At 44.5% G+C, this 26,345-nt stretch overlaps 1 protein-coding gene across 2 annotated transcripts; it reads left to right on the top strand.

Annotated features, from left to right (window-relative positions):
* The first annotated feature begins 417 nt into the window (after nucleotides 1-417).
* Nucleotides 418-26,178, top strand: LOC138951625 (uncharacterized). Of its 2 annotated transcripts, none has more exons than XM_070323156.1 (9): nucleotides 418-549; nucleotides 4,221-5,817; nucleotides 11,385-11,626; nucleotides 18,081-18,273; nucleotides 18,683-19,736; nucleotides 20,190-20,460; nucleotides 20,851-21,394; nucleotides 21,645-23,360; nucleotides 23,836-26,178. In XM_070323156.1, the coding sequence occupies exons 2-9, from the start codon at nucleotides 4,870-4,872 to the stop codon at nucleotides 23,935-23,937; spliced, it is 5,070 nt and encodes a 1,689-aa protein (XP_070179257.1). In that variant the 5' UTR covers nucleotides 418-549; nucleotides 4,221-4,869; the 3' UTR covers nucleotides 23,938-26,178. The 2 variants fall into 2 exon arrangements, with proteins under 2 accessions (XP_070179257.1, XP_070179256.1); XM_070323155.1 differs by having other exon boundaries at nucleotides 21,642-23,360.
* The last annotated feature ends 167 nt before the right edge of the window (nucleotides 26,179-26,345 follow it).

Raw genomic sequence — 26,345 nt, 5'->3', positions numbered from 1 at the left:
ACACACACACACACACACACACACACACACACACACACACACACACACACACTACCACACACATAGTCTACATGCACACACACACCCCCCCACACACACACACACACACACACACACACACATACACAAGCACACACATCAACAATAAAAACCAACATAAACAACTAAATGATTAAACCAAACCACAAAATCAAGTGCCTCTACCCTCTACATATCGGGGTATGGGGCCGTAACAGAGTATCGCGTTTTATGCAGTAGAAGTGGCCCGCCTCGTGGAAGGGAGGGGGGAGACCGGAGGGACAGGGAGGAAGGATATCGGGAGAGATCAATCAATCCTACCCGACCGGGAGCAGGCACGACCGATAGGTCTGGCTTTGTGCGGACTGGGGCGCCCACACACTCACAGTTAAGTTTGATCAGCGCCACAGAAGAAACAGGCAGGTATACCGTCTTTATGCTCTTCTCTTGGATTTCTACCGTACCAGGAATCAAAGTAGTCCTACTGGACGGGAGAGGACATTCTGTGGGAGGTCGTATTTGTTCAAAAAGGTAAGTTCAGATTTGTGTTCAGTTCTGTGTTCACAGTTTGAACAGGGCCAGAGAATTAACAGGCATACACGTGTTTACATTCTTCTGAATGATTTTTACTGTGCCAGAAAATAAACTCGCCGTTAGACAGATCTTTGACAGTAAAATAGTATTCAAAAACAAGAGAGGAGTACAATTTGATCAGCATGAGAGAAGAAACAGAAAAGAACAACGTCTATATGATTTTTATACTGGAATACCATCTGTGGCAGAAATCAAATTCTCCCTCGGCGAGTTAGAGAATTTTCCTGGAAGACAAAATTAATTTGTTCTCCCCAAAAAGTACGACCGAGCAGTAAGTTAAGATTTGTATTAATTTCAAGAGAGAGCAAGCGAGGACAGAGCGCTCTTGATTTTAGCTGAACACACTACTACAAAAGACAAAGAACGCATGACAATATACATTGTACTTGTACAGTGAAATCTGAACCACTGTTAACAAAACAAAACAAGAAAAGGTAAGGTGAGGTTTTGTATTCATTATTAACTTGAGCTCACAGAGAGAGCACGCAAGGACATAGCTCTCTTATTTATTTGTATTTTTAATTCACACACACACCACTGGGAAAGAGACTAAATGGCAGCCGAGATTAAGTGAAATGTGTACCATTCTCGCCAAAAGAACAGAGGTAGTTTTTGTTAACCACGATCACGAATAGGAGATGAGAGTCAAGTTTACTAGGTCATATTGGAAAAGTGTATGGGTGAAAAGACATGCTGAGCGGGCGAATGGTATGAATGGTTCGATCGATAATCAATAGAGGGGGCTGACAGATAGGTTATTGATCGGAAGAGCACAGCCATGTTGGAATAAGACACCTGTCGGAGTAACACGCACCTGTCTCAAAGGCAAAGCAGAGATGACCATGTTCGAGTGCAGTATGAGTATGCCACAAAGTAAGAATCTGTGTTTTAGAATTCACACAACCTTATTTAGTCGGTTTCATTTGCTCGCAGGGGAAACTAATTCTGTGTCAGACTAAAAAGTATTGGTAACTGTTGGACGTTGTTTCGATCGTTGACAACGGTACCCTGATTGTTTGTAACATGCATTCGCGTCTACCAGCTAAAGACGCCCCCCCCCCCCCCACACACACACACACACACAAACACCCCCAACCCCGTCCTGAACCCCCCACCCAAAATGTAGTCTTATCACAACGTTCTCGCGGTTTTTATTTCTCCCGATTTTATTGGCTTTAGCCCTCAAGAAAATGGCTGACTGTGAAGTTAGCTCCTTGTTTTAAAACTGGTAGGACAACCTTACAAAAGACGTTAAATAAAAATATCACGCGGGAGAATACACAAACGGACAAAGCATCACTCCCCCCCCCCCCCACACACACACACACACACACACACACACTCACATGCACGTTCGCACAGACGCACTCATGCATGAACGAGTAAACACACACACACACACACACACACACACACACACACACACACACACACACACACACTCACACACACGCACGCACTCACACACACACACCCTCACACACGCACACACACCACACACACTTACACACACACACACACACAATCGTCTATTCATGGCCGTCGTCAGTAGGGTATCGTGTTTCTCCGGACCGTGCGTTTTTCATATGTACATTATAGTTTACTCAGTCTCGAATGTCACATTCAGCATTGTTTCTGTGAAGTCTCGTAAGCGATTTCATCGATTAGTCTTATGCAGGAGCTAAGTGGCAGGTGTATTGGTCCTGCGATTTGCATTTGCCAGACATTTTGTTTTGGAAGCAATGTGTTCTGGAATGTCCCCAACGTAAGAGAAAGTACAGAATATAAACTAGAAGTAAGGAGGGAACGATGGAAAGGATAAAACAAGACAGACAGACGGAAGGACGGTCGGAGAAAAAGAAAAAGAAAACAAACAGGGAAAAGAAATTAAAAAAGAAAGAAAAGGAACAGTTAACTAAAGCGCAGCGGTAATGAAGAAGAAACATTGACAGTTATGCAAACGTAAGGAAAGGACACAAAAAGAAAGGAGTGCATAGACAGGCAAAGAAAAGGAAAAAAAGAAAGAAAAGAAATTCTGATGCCCAGTTCTCTGCATGAGCGTGTATTTCACAGCTAAATGCAAAAGTCGTGTTTGTTAGCAGGTCGATCCAACCTGCATTTAGAGAACGATATCATTTTGCAAGCGGAATATTTTTGTCATTCATCACTTAGGACTGCTATGACATGTTATTTGAGCTAATCAAGTGCATACTAATTGAAGATATAACTCTTTTGGCTGCTGATTAAACCAAGAAGAAGAAAAAGTGTAAAGAAATCCCGCAGATTTGCTTACAGGATCAGATCAATCAACTGTCCCAAAAAAGTTAGCTACATATGTATTTATTTATTTATTTATTGATTGATTGATTAATTTTGATTTAATAATTGAATATTTCATTTGTGCATGTGATTTCTTGTTTCCTTCTTTCCTTTTCTCCTCTTTCCGTCCATTTTTCCTTTCTTTCATTCGTTCTTTCTTAGCCCTCAGACTAAAAACAATCACATAACAATCAAGTCAGACAGGAATTCAAGACTGTGTGGGCGTACTGCAAACTTTCTATTCTTGGCCAAATTCTATGGAGACCAGGCAAAGCAATTGCGTCTGTTTTTGAAGCATTTATTGAAGCATACATAGCTTTGCAGTTGTATGCCGGTACAAGTCTACACCTTTTGTGTTTACAGCCTCTGAACTTGAGGGATTATTCTATGTGTTAATCGTTAGTATCTTTCTTGGTTTCTTCAGTTTATAATTGCTTCGTGTGTTTATTTGTTTGTTGGTTTGCTTTTCTATTCCTTTTCTTTTCTTTTCTTTTCTTTCTTTCTTTCTTTCTTTCTTGTACAACTGTAATGCAATGTATGGTTCATTACATGCTTCAAAATCAGACGCAACTGCTTTGCATACTCTCCATAGAATCCAAGAAATCTGAACATACCCATAGGCAAGCATATCATTATATTAAGGGGTAATAAGTCACACAAATGCGGATGTCTGCAAAGCATTGGCAAAACAATCGACAACGCCACGAAAGTTGACTGATTTGTGTTATACAGTGCAGTCCATTGAATACATCAATATACTAATCGATCAGTTTTGACATTGGTTTTCCTTCGTGACACGCGATCAATAGAGTAGTTACCGTCTGCGTATCGATTACAAGATTACTACAAAAGGTCATGGGAAAATCTTGAGAGAGAACAGTGACAGAAAGAGGTGTGTGTGTGTGTGTGTGTGTGTGTGTGTGTGTGTGTGTGTGTGTGTGTCTTTGTGTGTGTGTGTGTGTTTGTGTGTGTGTGTGTGTGTGTAAGAGAGAGAGAGAGAGAGAGAGTGTGTGTGTGTGTGTGTGTGTGTGTGTGTGTGTGTGTGTGTGTGTGTGTGTGTGTGTGTGTGTGTGTGTGTGTGTGTGTGTGTGTGTGTGTGTGTGTGTGTTTCTGTCTGTCTGTCTGTCCTCGTATGCGCCAATGACTGTGCATGTGTGTTCATGAACATGTGTGTCTCTGTATGTGTGGACGCTTTTCGAGTCCATGTTTGTTTCTTGGCTTCCTTTTTTTGGGACGTTTATATCTTAGTTAGTTGGTACGTCTAACCCATGCATTCTCTATTTCGACAGGTTTACAGTGTCTGCGGGAGCGAGGAGCCCTCTGCGAAGCCATTTCTGTCAAGCTCTTCCATTCAAATGTGTTTCTGTGACGGGCTTATTTCACAGCAGGTTTGTTAGCGAATGCAAATTGCCGAGAGAAAGAAGAAGAAGAAGAAAAACATGGCTCCCATGACCCCACAAGGACAACATGACGATAATGGATGATTCTCTGTATCGTTGATACTGTGTGTGATTTTCGTTATATATATTTTCTGGCGCAGCCATGAAGATCAAAGTACCTAGTGCAATGTGGGAGCAAACTCATGCGTGTATTCTTCGGCATACAACCATCGACCGGTGATCAGAGGGTCTGGTACAGTGTGTGAGTGAATGCAAATCACTCTAAGTTCAACACATTCCCGTCCTTGCTTTGTCTCGAAATGGCATTGATGAAGCGAACATTCATTTGATTGTTTTCGGCATTCATTTGGGAAGCACTGAAAACGTGATTTTGTCTGCACAAGAGTCTTAAAAGTCCTCCAGCACGTCTGTTCAAGAGTTTGAATGTTTTCACGTCGACTGTTCAGGTAGTCTAACGTTTTGAAGTAGTCTGTTGAAGGGACATAACACGTCTTCAAGTCATGTGTGAGCCCTTTGTTTTGGAATAAAAACTACCATCATGGCTGCCAACATATCATCAATGGACATCACCCAGGACCACGGGAGCAACGTGGAGATTGCCGTTCTTGCCCTGACGGCCTTCAGCACGGTGGCGACCTTGGTGTTCCTGGTGACTCGCCTGTGCTGCAAGTACGTCATCCCCGAGGCGTGGAGACTGTCTCTCATCCTTCAGGACATCGCCTACCTTCTCCTCGGGACCGGACTCATCTTCTTTCTGGCTTACGTGGGAGTTGGGACACAGGCACTGTGTTCTGCTTCAGGATTCTTTTTCCTGGCGGGGCTCCTGGACTGTTCGAGCATGCTGATCTTAACCATCGTCTCCCTGCTCTTCATGCAGAACCCGGGCAAGTTAGGGCAGCTCTCCACCTTCAAGAAATCTTGGATTGTCGTCTTCGTCGTTCCGGAAAAGATTGTTGTGTTTCTTCTCGCTATGATGCCCGTGACTCCGATAGATTACTTCGACACCGAATCGCCCTACCCCTTAGCTTGCTTCCCGGTCAGACAAGAAGGTGGCAAGGGAGCAGCATTCGGAGCCATCCTCTTCTTCATTCTGTGGATACTGGAAATCCTCGGCCTCATCCTCAGCGCAGTGTGTGCTTTCCGCCTATGGAAGAGCAACAAGTCTCGCATCCATGCCAGCTCTCCCAATCTGTGGCAGACGGAGAAAATAGGTCAAGGTCGTGGCCTTCAGAAAATGTTGATGCTGGAGCAGCTGTTGTTGCTGGTGTTGACCTTCTCTGTGACCATCGTCGTCTACACCAACTCCGCGGATCACCTGACCCCGCAGTGGGTTGTCATGGTAGCGGCTGCCGTGGTAACAGTGTTGCACGCCTCTCTGTGTGGCGTTCAGCTGGTGTTTTGGAGTTCTGCCTGCTGCTGCCAGGGCCAGCAGAAAACCAAGGAACCCTACCAGAAGCTGAAGAAGTTGGAGCTTATCAAAGTGGAGGTGAGTTGGTTTTCTATCAACATCAGAAAATATAAAGTATGATGATTGCCTTGGGTATTATGATTGTTGGTTACGGCTTGTTTCTTCTTCTACTAATGAGAACACACACACACACACACACACACACACACACACACACACACAGACACACACACACACACACACACACACACACACACTCTCTCTCTCTATCTCTCTCCTCTCTCGCTGTCTCTCTCTGTCTCCCTCTGTCTGTCTGTCTGTCGGTATCTCCGTCTTTCTGTGTGTGTGTGTGTGTGTGTGTGTGTGTGTGTGTGTGTGTGTGTGTGTGTGTGTGTGTGTGTGTGTCGGTGTCGGTGTGTGTGTGTGTGTGTGTGTGTGTGTCTCTCTCTCTCTCTCTCTCTCTCTCTCTCTCTCTCTCTCTCTCTCTCTCTCTCTCTCTCTCTCCGTCTTTCTCTGCGTGAGTGTGTCTCGCTCTGTGTCTTGTAAAATGAAGTTCGGTCTCAGTCTCTGTCTCTCTCTCTCAGGAATTTTATTTTATCTTTCTCTCTGTAAATCACCATGTTTTGGACTGTACATCGAACAGTTCTGATTTATAATCAACATGGTTAAACAGTCAGTCCGTGTTTTCTATCGATTGCTTTTGTCTACTGCTAGGTCCAGTAACGTTTCGATATTTCTGAAACGGGGAAAGTCAAACATGCTGAATGTATACGAAGGTGTAAAACACACCTACCACTCTTTTAACCCTGATTTCATTGATCCCGCGTTTTAATAGACCACCACAAGTCAACTTGTGTTTGCTCAACTTTTATTGTTCCACACTTCGGCCTACACCCTACTTTGCCTGTGCTCGAAGCACTGTATTACGAATCAATTGACGAACACTGGACTACGATGGCAGTGAAGGTGCTAAGGATAGCAGTAAAGTGTACGTCGAGGGCGTAGTACAGTCACGTCTGTGCTCAGAGCAATGACAAGTTGTTATCACCAACATGGTAGCTATAACAAGCTGTTAACTCAAAGCTATGGAATCTACGTTGCACTGTTCGCTGCAGTGTATTATGCATTGACTGCATGCCACAGCATGTCAGAGAACTAACCTTTTATACTTGCTCCTCTTTCTTCAATGAAGCACTGATATGCAAGATCATATTCTTTCTTTGTGTAACCTGAAGATCGCTTAAGTCTTTCACGTAAAAAGTTTATACCAATGAGTAAAGCCTTTCAGCTTTTAAGACTAACCGTTTGATTTGACAGCGAGAACTCTAAGACTTACTCTCCGCTGCTACCGTATATTGAATTCCTGTACAAGCTTGCATGATCTCGAATGCGTAGACACGCAACTAGATTTCATAACAATAGATTGATCAATCGATACGCAAGTTCGTGTATATTGTTGTTATTATATTACAAGCATCGGACTTGAAGGTGTTTTCTCTCTATTCTTTCTCTCTCTTTAATCAACGGCGGGCTAAACTTCGACGGAGGCCGGACTTCGGTATTGCATTTCAGTTTGGTGGCTTAAAAATTAATTAATGACTTTGATCATTAAAAATCTGAAAATTGTAATAAAAATGTTTTTATATAAAACGATCCAAATTTACGTTCATCTTATTCTACATCATTTCCTGATTCCAAAAACATATAAATATGTTATATTTGGATTAAAAACAAGCTCTGAAAATTAAAAATATAAAAATTATGATCAAAATTAAATTTCCGAAATCGATTTAAAAACAATTTCATCTTATTCCTTGTCGGTTCCTGATTCCAACAAAATATAGATATGATATGTTTGGATTAAAAACACGCTCAGAAAGTTCAAACGAAGAGAGGTACAGAAAAGCGTGCTATGCAGCACAGCGAAACCACTACCGCGCTGAACAGGCTCGTCAGTTTCACTCCGTTATGCACAAGCGGCGGACTTCGGTCATTGTGAAAAAATGCAGTGCGTTCAGTTTCATTCTGTGAGTTCCACAGCTTGACTAAATGTAGTAATTTCGCCTTACGCGACTTGTTTTCTAATGTTTTGCATGCATTTTTACTGCAGAAATTCTGATGCAGAGTAAAGCCTTTTTCAATAGGTTTTTTTTTTTTCCATTCTTAATACTCAGAATGAAGCTCTACATTACATCTGTTAAAATAAAACTGTCACACAAGCTGGGTTTTTTAAAACTACTTTTCCGCGAAGGACTAATTTGGAGGACATTGTTATGAAATCATCCAATCTTTGCCATGGTGCCGTTAAAGTGGTCTTCATTTCTCCACTCAAACTGCATAAGTAGCTTCTAAAACTCTCAACATAACCGTACAAACAGAACCTGGTGCGTAGTATTGGAAAACACACTGATTGAAAACCCATCAATACGTTAAGGACGCGCGAATGATTTTTGACAATCTAGGGAGGAGATAGGTATGTCGGTGGGAGGTGTTTCAAGGAATGTACCCGCTTTTGTCAAGGTTTGTTCGGGTGGATCAGAGTGCCTTTGAGTAACGCAAACCAGGTACGGGGATTGTTATCGATCAGTCGGCCTGATTTTTCCGGTGGAATAGATTTCTGGGTGCGCCTTGCTGACAAGTTGTTTGTTCTTTGTTGTGCATTGTGGAACGACATAGAGACAAGGAGTTTTAGCTTTTGTTTCTTGACTTGGACAGGTTCGATAGGCCTGTTTCGCTAGGAAAGTTAATATAGAAAGAAAGTAGTTGCACAACAAACTTGCTTAGCATAGAGAGAAAATCAAGGCTTATTGATCTGTCCCTAAAAACAAAAGACATGAGAGCGTAAGATGTTCTTGACGAGGGCAAAAAAAAACAGGGATTACTACTCAAGCACCCCCCCCTTCCCCCCAACACACACACACACACATTCGCACACACGCCTATTCGCACCCACACACACACACCAAATGTTATTGTTATTCTACCGGAAGCTGCTTAAGTCTCAGTCAACCCAGAGATTGTAGCAGGTGTGTTTGTGTGCGTGTGCATTGTGTGTATATTGGTCTGCGTGTGTGTGCGAATGTGTGTGTGTGTAGGGCGGTAAACGTTTCGATGGGCAGTTCCAAAAGCAGAGGAAAAATCTGTTCTCCATAAATGACAACCTGAAAGAGTGACTACAGAAACAGGTCGGGCCAGGTATAGCAAAGAATCAAACGTAGAACTGCAACAGAGCTCCTAAGTCTCCAGCACAAAGACCTATAGAAGACTCACCATTGTCTGCGCAGTTATTGCCATCCCATAAACCTCAAATATCTGCCTGCAAGTTTGGCTTGTTGCCAGTTCTCTCAAGTACGGCGCATCAAAGACGGACAGATGTCGCTTCCTTCAATGGTAAGGGCGTATGAAAGCCAATGTCATATATGCCTTCACGTTCTAACTCTTGCTTTTGGTCAACAAGTTTATCTCTGAAGTTGAAAAGAAATCGAAAAGGCCCGGTCATGAAGTCTTCCAAGGTAGTCAGACATCGCAGGAATTTGTTTTGTATTGGTGTGATAAATGATAATGGTCGGTGTCAGTGTGCGCGAAATGTATGCTCTCATCACTGTGTGTGTGTGTGTGTGTGTGTGTGTGTGTGTGTGTCTGCGTGTCTGCGTGCGTGCGTGCGTGTGTGTCTGCGTATGTGCGTGTGTGTGCGTATGTGTGTGTGTGCATGCGTGTGTGTGTGTGTGTGTGTGTGTATGTGTGTATGTGTGTGTGTACTCCACCCACCTTTCTGTCTATGCTCGTGTGTGTGTGTGAGGGAGGAAGAGGGGGCTGTAGGTAGTTGCGGAACTCGACTTTGGTTCGCTTTTGTGCCGACCAAGTCATGTTGTGATAGTTTACTGATCTGGAGCAATGGCTGAATATAGATTATAGAAACTCCTTATGTCGGCGGGAATTGGGACAAGAATAGCGGATGTCCATGACTCAACTATCTATTATATAACTTGATACATAAGCGTTACAATTACATGCTGTAACCCCAAGCTTTCACTCTATGTACTTTCTCAGAATGCACAGTGTTGATGATCTGTGATACACAAGATGTTATCCACTGGCAGCGTTTGGGGCTTCACCAACCAGAAGACTTGACCATAAGAAATGTTTGGGGCTTCACCAGCCAGAAGACTTGACCATAAGAAATGTTTGGGGCTTCACCAGCCAGAAGACTTGACCATAAGAAATGTTTGGGGCTTCACCAGCCAGAAGACTTGACCATAAGAAATGTTTGGGGCTTCACCAGCCAGAAGACTTGACCATAAGAAGTGTTTGGGGCTTCACCAGCCAGAAGACTTGACCATAAGAAGTGTTTGGGGCTTCACCAGCCAGAAGACTTGACCATAAGAAATGTTTGGGGCTTCACCAACCAGAAGACTTGACCATAAGAAATGTTTGGGGCTTCACCAGCCAGAAGACTTGACCATAAGAAATGTTTGGGGCTTCACCAGCCAGAAGACTTGACCATAAGAAATGTTTGGGGCTTCACCAGCCAGAAGACTTGACCATAAGAAATGTTTGCCTGAAACACAACAGTTGTACGCGTGTCACCACTAGAAGCATGTAATAATACAATGTTTTGACGTCTCAGATTCAAAGAATTAAAGCACATGGTAAAAGTCGTCGAGCTAGATCAGTGAGCACTTACACTGACGCGTTAGCTTATGACGATTGACATCCATTAACACATTCACCCGCTGTGTTGATTGACTAAGTCTGAGGCTTGGCTCCGGAAACTTTTGATGCCTTAAATCACTCGTAGTTCGGCATTCCAACACTATTTCTTCCTTTGACTACAAGGAAATACAACTACAATTATCACAAAGAGTGACAGAGGCAGTTCCCCTCATGTTTTCCCTCGTTGGATTCGGAAAGACAAGAGAGAGGCCTCATGGCCAACAGGCAAGCAAAACCTAGACTAAGTGACGAAGATGGGTCTGGTGGGAAGGTATTCGGATTGCATAACTATCCAGACTTTAATACTGTATCATAAAAACCTTACACATTGCAGTGCTTCGAATGGGCTCGGAAAGAAGGCTGACGAGGAGAGGGGGGGGGGGAAGGAATTGATGAAAGTCCACATGCTTATTCGTCATGTATTACATCTTAATACCTTTCAAGGGTACCAGCAAGATTCGACAAAAATCCTTGTGGTCGACCGGCAAAGAAGTAACAAGGAGAGGCCTGAGCGCATGACTTCGACGTGCAGGGCATGTTTTTCCCAAAATTCGTCACTCTTTCCAGTAGTATTTTCTATCCTTCTTCAGTGCACAGGCAAGATAAGACTGAAAACTGAACACGTCATGGTCGGCGGAAAAAGGAGTAACATGACAATTCCCGTTGAAAGTGTACGAGCCGATCCAGCTGAAGCGCCGGGCCCAGGAGATCTTGGTGACAGTCTAACATCTGAATCCTCATGAAATAATCTTACAGTTATGTTCACTGTCCTATTTCAGGGTCCAGGCAAGATAAGACTGAAAGCCTCATGGTCAGCAGGCAACGGAGGGGCTGAACCTGCTGAAGGGCTGGGCCCAGGAGATCGTGGCGACAGTCTAAAAACGGAATCCCTGTGCATTGAATAACCAATAATATTGTTCACTCTATTCCAGGGTCCCGGCAAGATAAGACTGAAGGCATCATGGTCGGCAGGGAAGGGAGTAACGAGGAGAGGCCTGGTGAAGGTGTACGGGCTGAACCAGCTGAAGGGCTGGGCCCAGGAGATCGTGGTGCTGGGCATGCTGAGGAAGGTTCACAACGCCAGCCTGCTGCAGTGTCTCTGGACCGCCAACACCAACCCTTACTTCGAGACCATGACCATGCTCAGCGGCCAGATCGTTACTTCAGAATCAAGGTGGGTTCTCAAGGTGGTTTGCTTCGTTAGTACAGTGTAACCTCCCTTTTAAGACCTTTAATAATCTGAGAAAAGCAGGTCTTAAAAAGGAGTCTTAAAATGGGGGTAAATTATAGAGGTTATGAACAGAAATCTGAGAGTCTTAAATTGGGTGGTCTTGAAAGGGAGGTTCCCCTGTAGCCGTAACCTGATCCCACTAATCCGTATTTAGACGTACCAGATCCTATTTCTGTAGTGGTAACACCATTCCTTACTTCGAAACCATAACCAGAGGCCAGGTAGGGGCTGGGAGGTTGGTTTTTTTTTTGTTTTTTTTTTTTTTGCCCAGCACTTCTGTGCAGCATTCACAGATATTGACACCAGGGCAGATTATCCCTTCAGAATCCAGGTGCGTTTTCTCGGCGGTTAGTGGGTCTCTCATACGAAACTGCTGCACTAATTGGTAGCTAGTTATATTTGGTGGTAAGACAAAACGTTAACTACTTCGAAACCACGACTATGCTTAGCGGGCAAATCGTCACTTCATGAGCCAGTTAGGTTCTCAGGGTCCTTTGGTTAGAACCTCCTAACTCTTGTCGCCTTTTTTCGACTGCTTGATTGCAGCCCTGTACTGGTAACACATAACTTTACTTAAAAACTATGATCTTTCTCAATAACCAGTTCGTCACTCCTGAAGCCTGGTGGTTTTTCAATGGGGTTTGGTTATTGCTTCTTAGCTGCTACAACCTTCCTGTACCTGTGCATGTAGGCTATGGTGGCGCGTAACTGTGGTTTACAGCATTTTTTCTCCTGGTGCCATGAACAATCTCTATATCGAATCACTAATATGTATTTTGAATAAGTGACATCTAAACTGCGACTAAAATGTAGCTGAATGTATTCAGAATATTTATACAATCGTATATGAAACTTTCGACAAGCAAGACTTAATTCTTCTTCTCATTCGAAATAATGAAGGACGGTTCCTTCTCTATCAGATGCCACTATGTCTGTGATCCTTTACGTTCTGACTTTGAAGCTGTCTTTCGAGTTCACGTCGCTTTGTAAGTTAAAGCTGTATGTGTTTTGAGATCTTGTTGCCTACGTAGGCTAGACCAAATCAACTTGAGCAAGCGTTCGTATGTATATACACTGTAAATTGACTTTTGCCTGGGCTGGATTGGAAGTGCGAGAGTAAGCGACTTGGTCGGGGATTTGGTTGTTCACAACATTACCAAACTTTCTAGTATTCTCAACACCCCTTGACAAACACCTCAGAGACTTGATGAAGCACCGAGACCAAACATAACCCTAGATCTCACTCTACACTCAAACTACCGCGAACTGTCGCTGCTAAGTCCAAAGACAAACTCGGGACATTAATTTCAAACGTGGAAGGTCGGCAAACATGGCTGGCGTCTCTCTCAATGCGATCTTTTTCAAGGTAAGACTTCACAGTTTACGTTAAACTGGCAGGACGACAAGCGCTGGAATCAATTATGGGGCGCAAACTTTCTGGTTCTCTTGTCCGTAAACGGAAAGATAAGTCAATGTTCCTTTTATTGTTTCAAGTTTATCAGCATATTCACTGGCATGCATTATCCATTGACAACAATCATTAGTTAACGGTTAACCTCTTAAAACCTGTTATACCGAAGGAACAAAAGTTTCAGAGGTATTACTAATTGCAGTACCTGTGGCAATATTGGGAGAAAAAACCGTTCAGTATACATGTTAGCGGTCCGTTGATCTTCCAGCAGTAAATAATTAGAACCTTTTACCTGGGCAGCTTATTTGTTGTTGTATATCTACCGGTCTGATAGCTCGACGTTACTGGCACAGAGAAGGGTAAAATTAGGGAGGGGGGGGGCGAATTAGGCCTTGGGTGCAATGGGATTTGCGTATAACAGACTGTTTTGACTACTATTTCTTTCGCAATATGAGAGTGAGCTGCCCTTGTTTGCTCCTCTTGTTGTCAGCACTGGATTAATTATGACCTATATGTGCTGATGACCAATTTAATTTCCTTTGTTGGATCAATAAAATGTTATGAGTTATGAGTTATGAGTTTATCCTGTTCCAGTCAATTGTTACTTCTATGCTACACGTCGGAGGTTTAAAAAACTTCGGAAAGAATTTTCTCATGCTTGTATCCTAATCAGAAACAACATAGTTTGTCCCTTGTTATTTGTAAAGCAGAAGATCACGTGGGTAGGTAAATGGTTAGATAGGAATAAAGGGGGGGACCGCTACAAAACGTCACACACACACACACACACACACACACACACACACACACACGTTTAGCTCCCTTTCAACTCCAGGGCCAAGAAGAATCAAAAAGATCTCCATATGGTGAACTCAGCGGGGTCACGGGGTTACAGACATGTTGTTAATAACACGGTGTCAGGTCAAATCCTACATGATTGGTACCGGGAGGGCGACAACATTCCGCGATAAAGACTTCTGCTATACTTTCAGGCGCTCACATTGCAACAGGCCCTTGTACACACACACCTTTTATATAATTATGTCAGTAATATTTATACTTTCCTTTGCCGTTTTTGTGTGTGATTTAATCATTGTCATCAGAAACAAGGAACAAGTTTTCTTGGCTGTTTTCAAACAGAACAATTTTAGTTTTCTTGTTAATGAAATCGTTCCCCTGCGATCGAGTTTCTTCATTAACCTGAGTTTTCCTTCATCATTTGCACGAAATACATGAGCAGTCGTCACTGCTGCATCACAGACTGTCTTAAAATATACCTGAGAATTTCACAGTACCAAAAACCACCATATCGTACGTACGTACTTCGCCTCTGAAGTAGATTAATGCAAATGGTCGGTTTGCTTTATATTTTCTGTAGTATTTTTATATCATCGATGTCATCTTATTTTTCATTTCACGTGCCTGTAGGGTTGGGACTCTCAGGGAGGTATTGAGGACGGTGTAGAAAGATTGGAATCAACAAGGCATGCTGGGAGTTGATATTGGCTCGCTGTGTGTCCCCCTCACAATTAATGCCATGGGGCTTCAACGTGAATTCCTTCGAAGCATGGTCGAGAAGGTGGAACCGAACAGATGTTTTTCCCCACATTTATTTATCTCAGTGAAGCTGGAGGTACCCCACGAACGCTAAACTGTACTTGTCCATCCTGCCGGTTAATTTAGCAAACGCTGTTTTAAAATTTAGAACACTGAATCATAAATTGCCTATACAAAAAGGTAGGACTCTTGGTATTCCCAGACAAGACAGAATCTGTCACAAATGTTCATCAGGTGACCTTGGGGACGAGTTCCATTATATTTTTGTATGTCCTTTCTTTACCAATTATAGAAAACAGTTGTTACGGTGCTATTATTATGCCCGCCCCAATTCAGTTAAATTCAGAGAGCTTTTTTCCACTACAAAAAAGAGTTTATTGCTAAAACTCGCAAAGTTCATGACACTTGTCATGGACTGTTTGAGAAGCGAGTAAAATTTAATTCTCTTTTAGCTTTATACTCCGTTATCTGTTTTGTGTTGTTTGTAATAGTATTTTTGTCCTTATGTTAACCCACCCATCACCCCCCCTCTCCCTTCCCCCCTTTCCCCATAGTAAAGAAATGTATGTAACCACTTTGCACTTGTAATGTTTTATTATTTTTTGTATTATTATTATCATTATTATTATTATTATTATTTATTATTATTATTGTTGAATTGTTTCTTGTATTGTTTTTGCTCTCCCTCACCCCTCAACTCCCTTTTCTGTACATAGTCTGATTTCTTTTTGTTTTAGTTCCTTTTATTTGGTGTTGAATGAAATGTGTTTTTATTGTGTTTTTTAATTTTCCATGTACCCCCACGGGGTTTTATTGGAATAAATAAAACTTGAACTTGAACTTGTAATTGACTTGAGAAATGTTCATAATACATGATAGAGAAGGAATCTCTGTGCCCTAACTCAGGCTACAGTTGGGGATGGAAGTTCGCGAAAAAATGGGAACATACTAACTTATAAGTTATTCATAAATACGGCAGGGGAGGGAGATTTAAAGTTCTGATAACGTCGTTCCCCTTCTAAAAAATAAACTTAACAGTAAGAAAACCGCTCTTCTTACCTTAGTTCGCTCCCAGTTTCTCAGACATTTGGTGGTGTGTCCCCTGTGCTTCTTGGCAGCGTCTTGGAAGTGACTTGTACAATCCATGGTTCCATCGACACTGAAAATCATTCTTTTCCGGTGATTAGCAACAGCCTATCCAGGTTTCCCAATTGCTTCGTTTCCGGCCGATTGATGTGGAGCACGTGATGCGCACAAAAAATATTGGCGGTCTAGAAGTGTCGTCTGCGCAATGATCGCGGCGGCATTCTTGACCGCCAAGGACGACTGCGCACGTTGTGAGACGTCATTCGTTAGACCTCAATTGTATCTGAACTATGCAGAATTAAAGTAATGCGCTTCTTTCCGGTGGCTTATTCGGCGTGGGATGTGTGTTCCAGAGTCAACTTTGTGCACTCTCCTCGGTGTCCGAACACCCCCGTGTGCACGCATGCGCACGATAAAGATCCCAGGGTCACAGCGAAAGCCTCAGGCCTTGGAAACACGAATACATGCATGCAAAAATATGAAGCCCGAGTGACCGTTCGGCCAACAGCCAATAAAGTAACCATTTCAGCACTGACCCAAGACGACCTAACCCGGTCCCTAGCCCATTTCAGGTCTCCTCTAGCAGCCGGCAGCCAACTGTCTACATCCCCCCCCCCTCCCCGCATTTTATTTTTTTATTTTCATACCAAGCCGGGTTTTCACGTGTAACATGCCCCTAATGGCTTTGCCATGAGGGCGTAAAACTTACATTTTCTCTGGTGGCTTATTAATGAATTCCCACTTCTTGACTTGGTCAATTCGATGAAGTTGCTCGTGATTCATGTCCTATCACACATGCACACACACACTTCGACAAAAGTTGGTTCCCAAAATGATTTCGAAATTTCATGTCGCTTATCTTTCTTTTTTGTTGTTGCAATATTCGAAAAGGTTTAACACACCTGCATGTCGATTTATTTTGTCTGTTTGGTCGATTTTGCACAGACTGACTTTCCCGGTACTATAATATAGTGCTTATATACACTTTGTGTTTACTTGTACTTCTCACAATACTTGCTTGAACAACGATACAATGGTGGTTGTTTTTTCACAACTCTTTCTAGGTATGGGGCATCTCTCTTTCAGGGCCGGACCAAATGAGTTGTAACGGGGGGGTTCCTCCTTTTGGGGGGGGGCAAATCAGCGAAGTGGCGAAGCCACAAGCGCGCGCCTGCAAAGCAGGCGCGCGAACTAGGGGGGTCCGGGGGCATGCTCCCCCGGAAAATTTTTGAAAAACGGTAAAAATCTGTGCAATCTGGTGCATTCTGGGCCTTGTTTTGAGGGTTAAGAGCAGCATTGTGGGGGGGGGGGGGGGGGGGGTACCTTTTTCTCATCGGATTTCACATTGAATAAAATTTGTTAGAGACACACACAAAATTTATTTAAAAAACAAAACAAACAAAAAACCACTCAAAGCAAGGTACATGCTTTTTCCAGGGGGGAGGGGGGGGGGGTTCCGGAACCCCTGGAACCCCCCCCCCCCCCCCCCCCCCCCCGGGTCCGGCCCTGCTCTTTTGAAAGAGTTGCAGACGACAACTTAACGCGCTTTTACTAACTTCTTCCTCAAAAGAATACTCAAACGACCTTGACCGCGTACATGGTACATATTATGCACTCAATAATCGCCGAGAAAATTGTGACACGATGCGGAGAGAATCGCGTTTAATTTTAAAGACGAAGGGGGTTGACTTTGAATTCATCAAAAGATATCATTCATTTTCTGAGGTACGAATGGGGGGGGGGGGGGGGGAGAGAGAGAGAGGGGGAGGGGGGATAATGTGCATTTAGCCGTTGCAGACGAAACGTGGTTTTTTTCTCAGTCAAACGAAACCTAATTTCTTGTTGTTGCTTTTGTCGCAAAGAGCATGCAAAACTAATTTATACATTAACAAGAAACTACGGGTACTGTTGGGTGAAAAACAGGTAATCGAATGTACGTGTACAGGCGTCACTTCTTGTGAAAAGTTTCACTGGAGGTTGAACGTAGCGCATAAAGTTGATATGTTGCACACAAGGTAACCCAAACCATGCAAACCTTGGCATCTTTGGTTAGTTAGCTGGTTGTTTTGTTGGTTAGTTGGTTGGTTAGTCGGCTGGCTGGCTAGCTAGTCAGTCAGTCGGTCAGAGTGGAACAAGAAGAAGAAGACGTCAGTCGGTCAGTCATTTAGTTGGTTAGTTAGTCAGTTAGTCAGTCGCTCAGTCAGTCAGTCAGTCAGTCAGACAGGTATTTAGTTAGTTAGTTAGTTAGTTAGTCAGTTAATTAGTTCGTTAGCTAGTTAATTAGTTAGTTAGTTCTACAGCGTATGTTGTTTTGTTTAACTTAACTAACTATTTTGTGCACAGACTGATCTGCCTGGAGCTGACGAATAGCGGCAACCTACAGGACTTTCTGTCCAACCTGGACGTTCCCCTGCCCGAGCCCTGCACGCGCACCATCCTGCACGACCTGGCCGAGGGCCTGGCGCAGCTCCACAGCATGAACATCCTGCACCGCAACCTCACGTCTACTGCTGTCTACCTCAAGGGATCCATTCAGGTAAAAACAAAAACACACGCACACGCACGCACGTGCGCACGCATGCACGCACGCATCACGCACTCACGCCCACACACACACACACACACACACACACACACACACACACTTTGTCAGTGCACTGAAAGTAGCTTCTTCATTCCAATGCTGGTTATTTTCTCAGGTAACATGAGATTGGTTCCGCCTGACTTTTACTTATACGCGGCACATTTCGTATTATACATTTAGAGCGCTTTCTTCCCTTTGTTTCTCACATTGCCATTGTAGTTACCTACATTTTGGACACAGCGAGTGTTATTATTGTTACTGAATCATTCTCTGGTGACAAAGGGCGATTATAACAAGTGTTTATTATTTGCATTATTACCATACACGGCTGATTCTCATTCTTTCTCCGTTCACCCGACAGAGGCTGGTGCTGCGAGCCGCTGTGGGGGACTTTGAGGAGGCGCAGATCTACGGCACACTGCAGAACGGCACCATCACCACATCCGTCAGCAAAAAGGAGTTCTTCCTCCCGGACATCCGGGCATTCGCTCTCGTCGCCTTGGAGATTCTGGGCTACGTTTGCAAGAGACGTCAGCAGGAGAAGCAACCTCATCGCCTCATCACCTCACCCAGGACAAAAGTTTCAGGAGATCTCGGTGATGGTAACGACAGGCTCGGAGTCGGGCGAGGTGGTGATGGAAAAAGGACGAAGAAAAACGCCCCTGCTTTGTCCAACACGCAGTTCTGCGTTCCGGGAGTTGCAGAAGACTTCATTGCGGAGAAGGACCCTCGCGCTGGGGGTAGGATCTTCGTTGTGGGGACAACAGCAGAGGCTGAAGAGGCAGGTTTGGACAAGCTGAAGCCTAAACGGGGAGGAGGTCCTAGTCGCGGTGGCACTCAGGACCGTATCATCCGCCCTCCCACCCTTTTCGAGAACGAGTACATGGACATCAGTGACGACGGAGACGAAGACTCAGGCAGGACGTCTGCAGCAGGATACTACCCCGACCAGCGGGACAACCAACACCCGGGTGACGAGGAAGATCCCATGCTCCCCCCAATCACTCACGTGCGCGAGGCCTACAGTTACGAGTTCCCCAGCCAGTCCGTGTTCAAAGCGCAGGACGCGCAGGAGAACGACTACGAGGAGATTGACGACATTGAGGAGGAGATCCACAGAGAGCTACGCTACAACGCCCTCCACAGACGTCGTGAGGTCTCCCAAACCGGAGGCTATATCGTTACACGCACCACCAGCGGCAGAGAACTCTTTATCCCTCACAATTCCAGCTTTGCCGATTCCGGGTATGTGGGGACATCTAGTAATAATTCCTCCAGGTACCCGAACTCTGTGGGGGAGGGTGTTGGCGGGTTGGATGACCCACCCGACGTGTCGCGACCCAAGGCAGCACACAGAACCGCCTCTGCACAAACCATCAGTTCTTTCGGAGATGACGTTCTGGAGGTTCTGCCAGGTATGTCATTTACTGTGGTTGCTTGTTTGGTTATGATTGTGTTTGTTATAACGTCTGAATAATAATAATGAGGATATTTATATGGCGGCATCTATGAATCTTATTTTCTTTGACTGCAGAGCTCGTGTTTTATACGGAGAATAAGCAAGAGTAATCTAAACATTAAGAGAGGATAGTTGTACGACTATTGATATAAATTGTCTTTAAGTTTCTGTCAAATCTGAGCTATCAAGTTTCGAGATGGCTCTCATCATTACTCTGTAAGTTTCTTTATCAATAAGACGCCCAAACAAATCAACCAGACTTAGGTTACTGACGAAGACAGCACGAGGCAAAGCGAAGACTCTTCACAGCAGACGTTATAGACTTGAAAAGCAGAACGCCACACAGCTTGGCCTGCAGTAGTTCCTCATGCGTGTAACTGATTACCTATCTCACTTCCCCCTCGTTCAGGCATGACAGACGAAGACGAGCTGAAGCAGGGAGAGCGATCGTTACGGCAGATGTTAAGAGCTAGAGATGACGCCAAGGTGGAGCAGATCCTCGAGGAGTATCAGCAGCGGGTTCGTAACGGAGACTTCTCCAAGCTGCAGAAGGAGTGGCCCAAGCTCAAGTTCTCTAGCACCATGGGCAGCAAAGCGGGGATGGTGGTTGGAGAGGGGAGCAGAAGTCAACCTACTACGCCCAGAGTGCAAGAAGTGCCACAGCACCAAGAAGCGTCAACGTGAGTTTAACGATGTGTTCATTGCTACTTACAAAATTGAGTGAGAAAATGAGGCACTTTTTTTTAAATTTTTTTTTTATCAACAAGCATTCTCTGGATGTGTCGTTTCTAGTGGTTAAAGCTACCTCATTAGCCCTATACACGAATCGGAAAATTGGGACAGGAAGGCACACAGATTACACAAGAACCACAAACTATTCGTGGACATCTGGCAAATGCTCTAGATCAACAAACAACTCACTGGTAAACCTTCAAACACGTGAATCATGTTGAAACGTTCTACTTCACACAAGAATGCAAAACATTCAGTGCAAGCTCATAGAACATGAAAACAACAGGCAGAAATGTAAACGAAGTAACAGTTGTCTGTCCTTTATTCAAATATTGCAGTCCCAGACCCAAGACAGCGGCCGTTACGAGCAGCGATACAACAGGCGTGAAGCATGTCGACAAGGCCAGACCACTCAGTGCGTCCACCTCAGCAGCAGGAGCCTGGAAGTTGCGCAACTCTTTCAAGAGGAACAAAGCCCGCAACGAGCTGTCCCGTGCCCTCAGTAGAGGCAATAGTTTTGCGCAGGGTCGAAATCCTCACCGCGAGCTTCGGGGGGCGGGCGGCACGCTGATTGAAGAGAAGTACGCTGCTCACAATGCTGCCTTCAAACAAGACGAGGACGATGTTCCCACTAGCGGTAGGCAAGCGGATGACAATGATGAACATTATGAACAACCGGTATTGATGTCGTCTGGAGGGTTGGAAAATCTGCACCAAAACCGAGTACCGAGTTCGGGTCCTCTTGGTAAAGACAATGAAGGGGTGCAGCATCACGTTCAAGAACAGCAGCAGCAACAGCAGCAACAGAAGCAACGAATCCAACACGTGCAACATCCCCAAGCTCAGCAGCAACAGCAACAGTATATCCAACATCAGTCAGGGGTAAGTCTAATTTCCCTGCTCCACAGTAGAGCGGTTAACATATCTCCAGTAAATGAAGATTAGCATAAGTACTTATATTTTCTCATTTTCACGAAACAGTCATTGTATTGTAAGCTTGTCCTTGAAGTAAGGAGCTTATGCGTGATATATCATGTATAACTCTAAAACAAGCTAGTCCAGAATGATACGTTGTCCTGGTGACACTGACGCTCGTCAAGTTAGTGAAGGTTCATCTTGTTATTTTCAGCAGCAACAGCAACATGCTAACAGCAGTCACCATCCTCACCATACTCCCAACGGCGTCAACAATGTGGGCAAGTTCTCCAGCTTCAGCAGCAGCGACAGCATGATGAGCTACGGGGAACCGCCAGTGAACAAGAGAGACACTTCTCTCACTAGTGGAGAGCTCACGTCTCTCTCCTCGCAGGCTGACACAGCCAGGGGAACTTCTCGTGACAAGCCTGCACAACCCCTTGTGAAGCGTGCATCCCAGGGAGATGTGACAGAGAACAAGGTGGTAGTTATTCCCGGAATGAAAATTGTAGACAGTGGGTTTGACGAGGACAGTGCTTCGGTGGTGAGTGACGCTTCCTACCAAGGTGAGGCCAACGTGTCTGGCGAGGCGTGTACCTGCTCGTGTCGGTCAGGGACAGTGTGTGACACGTGTAGCTGTGAGTGTTCCCAGTGTCAGTACAGTCACAGCGGACACAGCCCGCGCCACTCTGGCTGGAGCGAGTCACAGTCCTCGTGCGGCACGTGGAGCAATAGCAACTCCTTCTCCTCCTACGACGTCAAGATGCACCGCCGCAAGCTGCCCTCCAAGCCCAAAAACCCTGACGAGCATGTGCTAGGTCCTGACGAACAATATCCTGAACATCCACCCTCGGTTAAGCCTCAGTCAAAACCTCAGGTGGGTTCTCCCGACAGCCTCAGCCCTCCGGACCGACAAAGTCACCGACATCACAATCACCATCACCACCACCATCCGCACCACAAGAGTCACAGTCACGGTGGCGGCAGCACGAGCAGCAGAAGCAGCAACAGCGCCGCACTACGTAGATACAGAGAACTGACGAAGAAGGGCGTCCCGCTCAGAGTGTCCAAGGTGGACGAGTCTGACTCTCCCAGGGAACACGCACGTCTCAGGTCCAAACAGCGGCCCTCTCTGCCCAGGCAGGACGGAGCCACGGCCGAGGTGATCGAGGAGGAGGAAGACGGCCTGGACAACGCTCTGTACCAGGACCTGGAGTCCCAGGGATTCTTTGAGAGCACGGACTCCGCCTCCAGCAAGAGCAGCCCAGTGCGGACCAAGAAGCGCGCAATGTGTAAGCGGATTGAGGTGGTACAGAGAGGAGGGGCTGGGTTGGCCCATGCCTACTTCTCCGACCTGCCGCCCATCCCTTCCCTAGAGGACATCATCCAGGAGATCCCTGACGAGACCGGAGGCTCCTGCAGCGGCGACGAAACCAAGGCCTTCCTCAACCGTCCGGAATCTGAGTTGTCCCTCAAAGCCTTGAAGCCCCCCGCGCCCCCGCCTCCTGTGGGCGTTCTGCCGTACGGCAAAGACGTTATGCCCATCGCTGACCTGCACCGCGAGCCCAGGGTGGTGCACGACGCGGAGCTGGTTATCGACAGGATGTTTTCCCGCGCTCAGCCCACCAACAGCAGAGGCAGCGAGTCTTTCATAGACCCGTCTATGGGGCTGGACGAAGCCACCATCCGAGAGCTGGCCATGCTTCCCCCTGTCATGGAAGCAAACGACCGCGACCTCGGGGATGGTGCGGAGGATGTGCACACGCCTTTGCTGATCGGCACGGACTCCAAGCACGTGCGCTACGTGCACCGGCTGAACGACAAGGTTGACCTACTTACCGCGCGCGAGCTGCTGCCGGCGGATCAACGCAGTTTCGACACCCTGAGGAGACGTCTGCAGCACACTGGCGGCTTTGGTACCATCGGGTTGCAGGTGGGTTTTGCAACGTCTTCGTGATTAAGGATACATTTGAATGAGAAAACCAGAATAGTTCGAAGAGAAGTCATGGAAATAGTTTATATCTGTAGTTGTGTGAATCGTTGTTCGAGTGATTTTCGTGTTTACCCAAACCCAAGTACTGATGACAATGATGCACCTGATGATGATGATGATGATGATGATGATGATGATGATGATGATGATGATGATGATGATGATGATGATGATGATGATGATGATGATGATGATGATGATTTTAAGTATGGCTGCTGTTTCTAAAGATGTTTATGATGAGGATTGAGTTAGTCGTTGGTGGAGTAGGAAAAATGCAAAAGTTTTTCAAAATAAATCACGGTCATGTTAAAAATCAATACTGTATCTTTCTCAGATCCTTTCTTGTTTTTAAATTTGGTATAAATGTATCAACATCTGAATCTTCATCTCCATGTTTTACTGACGTCTGTTTCAGCTGCTCGACATCGTTGGATCGTGCTGGGTGCGGGAGAGCCCTCCAACCACGTCCGACATTGTCAGTCAGCTGACCGATCACGTGACAGAGACTGAACTTTGATGTATCCACCCTGCCAGCATATTATGCTAAGTTGTGATTTCGTCTTCGACTGTGTGTTCCAAGAGCATGCTGATGTCTACAGTGTACGTGTTCCAAGAGCATGCTGATGTCTACAGTGTACGTGTTACAAGAGCATGCTGATGTCTACAGTGTACGTGTGCGTTGTGATGAAACAAGGATTGTACATGCACCTGGATGAAGAGGCTTATAGCTCCTGAAAAGTCTGCTAGAACTCTTTATTTTGCACCGACTGAAGACAGGCAGCTTTATTGTGATATTTTGAGTTTTAAACGTGGTTCTTAATAAGTGCACTGTGACAAGTCAAACAAACATGGTATCTGTGATTGATTTATGAAAAGAATATTGGAAACTCTTCATGGTGTGTACGAATACTGTGATAAGACGATGGTTTTACTAACGTTATGTACCTATCACATTGGTACAAGTACATTGCTCCGTTTAGGGTGAGACAATCTTTATTGAAAACTACTGACTATTGTTTAATTCCAAACAGTGATATGATGTGATGTTTGTTAATGCTGGACTAATTTGTTTTATCGTGTGGCAGGATAGCCGCGAAAAAGAGTTCTTATTCATGACGCTGTGGAAGCAGAGTTGTCATCTCACGTGTATTCGAATTTTGTCTACGAATATATAAGCATTATTGCCTCATGAGTGTCAGAAGAAACGGTTGGATAGCCGACCTTTTACAGGTATGACATGATACAGTGGTAAGCCTGCGTATCATATCCGAAACAGGCATGTACGTATAGTCCTGAAGGACATAAAACAAAACTAGTTCTCTCTCCCTACGTGTAATGTGAGGCGTCTCCGATGAGAAGATCCCTCCCAGAACAGAACAGTTTGTGTTGTCAATGTGTTGATTGTGTCCCTCTCGCGAAAGGCCGCCTGCAGTGTACGGACACTTTGTTGTTGTTTTCCCAAGTGGGAACTACAGGTTCGTCTGTACTTTACAATACCACAACCGGCAGATGTCGATATGAATTACTGGTCACGCGATTTCGAGAACTTGTAACGGCATTTACATACAGAATTTGCACGTGGTTCAATTGAGCTTTGTTGTTTCACAATCTTAAAGGTAACACGTATGCGTAACAAAGGCGTATATGATATTGTCATCCCTAAACTAACTGCACGTAGGCATCCGTCATGTCTTTTTCCGTAGTTCAGAAAAGAAATTAAATAGTATTTTGAAATCAACTATACTAACATGTATTAAGTTAAGGCACTTTGATGGCAATATCATTGACTATACATATAGTTCAATTGTTATCACCAGTTTGGCTGTACAGTATACGTGAAATGCTGCATTCTGTAGACGTTTAGGCCATGACAATTACCTTAAAGGATATAGACTCACATACAGCTAGTATGCAATGTAATAGACTGCAAATAGGAAAAATACGCTTTGTAGCATTTTCTCAGTGGTATACACTCATTCACCTGTAAACTCACCTGTTTATCAGTGTACAGTGTATTAACAATTCGGCAGCAGTTTTACACAGCCTACACATTGACATACAGCATTTAAACTTTGCATCCAGTACAGAACTTACCTACATCAATCAATATGACCATTACTGTGTATATGTTTCAACATCGTCAATATCTATTTGTCTGATTTCTTTGAAAGTTTTGTTTTTGTATCAATTCATTTATTTAATTATTTATTTATCTATTGATCTATTTATTTATGTTTGATTTTCCTGAAAGTTTAAGTTATTTTGGGGTATATCATTCATGCGTTTATATTTTTGTTCGTCTATCTGAAATGTTTGTTCTTTTATCTGCTTTCAAGTTTCACTTCTCGTAATGAAATTGTAACGTGATGGCATATTATGTCAGAGACATACATACATTATGTCCCATGCTCGCCATACACATTCCAAGATTCTTCAACACACCCACCTCAAACCCATGTTTTTACAAAGGTATGGTTATTGGGTGTACAGCATTTTTGTTTAATGAGTAATTGTTTACATATCAGCATTCTCACAGCCACCAATTAATCTAAAAAGCATTCTGTCCAGAAATGTTACTTGCTTTCAAGTACATTTACCAATTATTTACATAACCATTACCAAGTTTTGCCTGCACATTTTTTGCACGCCTGTGATATTGTCTTTGAAAACTTTGCAGAAATGTGACCAGAGAATATGATAGTGTTTTGATATAAATGTACAGTTTCCTAAACGGAACTTGCTGCCAATAAACCACAATGACAATAATGCTTTGTTGCCCCCCCTTTTCTCCCTCAACACACACACACACACACACACACACACACACACACACACTCACACACACACACTCACACACACACACACATACACACTCACACACACACACACACTCACACACACTCACACACACACACTCACACACAC

This window comes from Littorina saxatilis, linkage group LG17 (assembly GCF_037325665.1).
Source record: "Littorina saxatilis isolate snail1 linkage group LG17, US_GU_Lsax_2.0, whole genome shotgun sequence".
In the NCBI taxonomy this organism is placed as follows: Eukaryota; Metazoa; Mollusca; class Gastropoda; order Littorinimorpha; family Littorinidae; genus Littorina; species Littorina saxatilis.
This window is presented reverse-complemented; position numbering and strand designations above follow the sequence as displayed.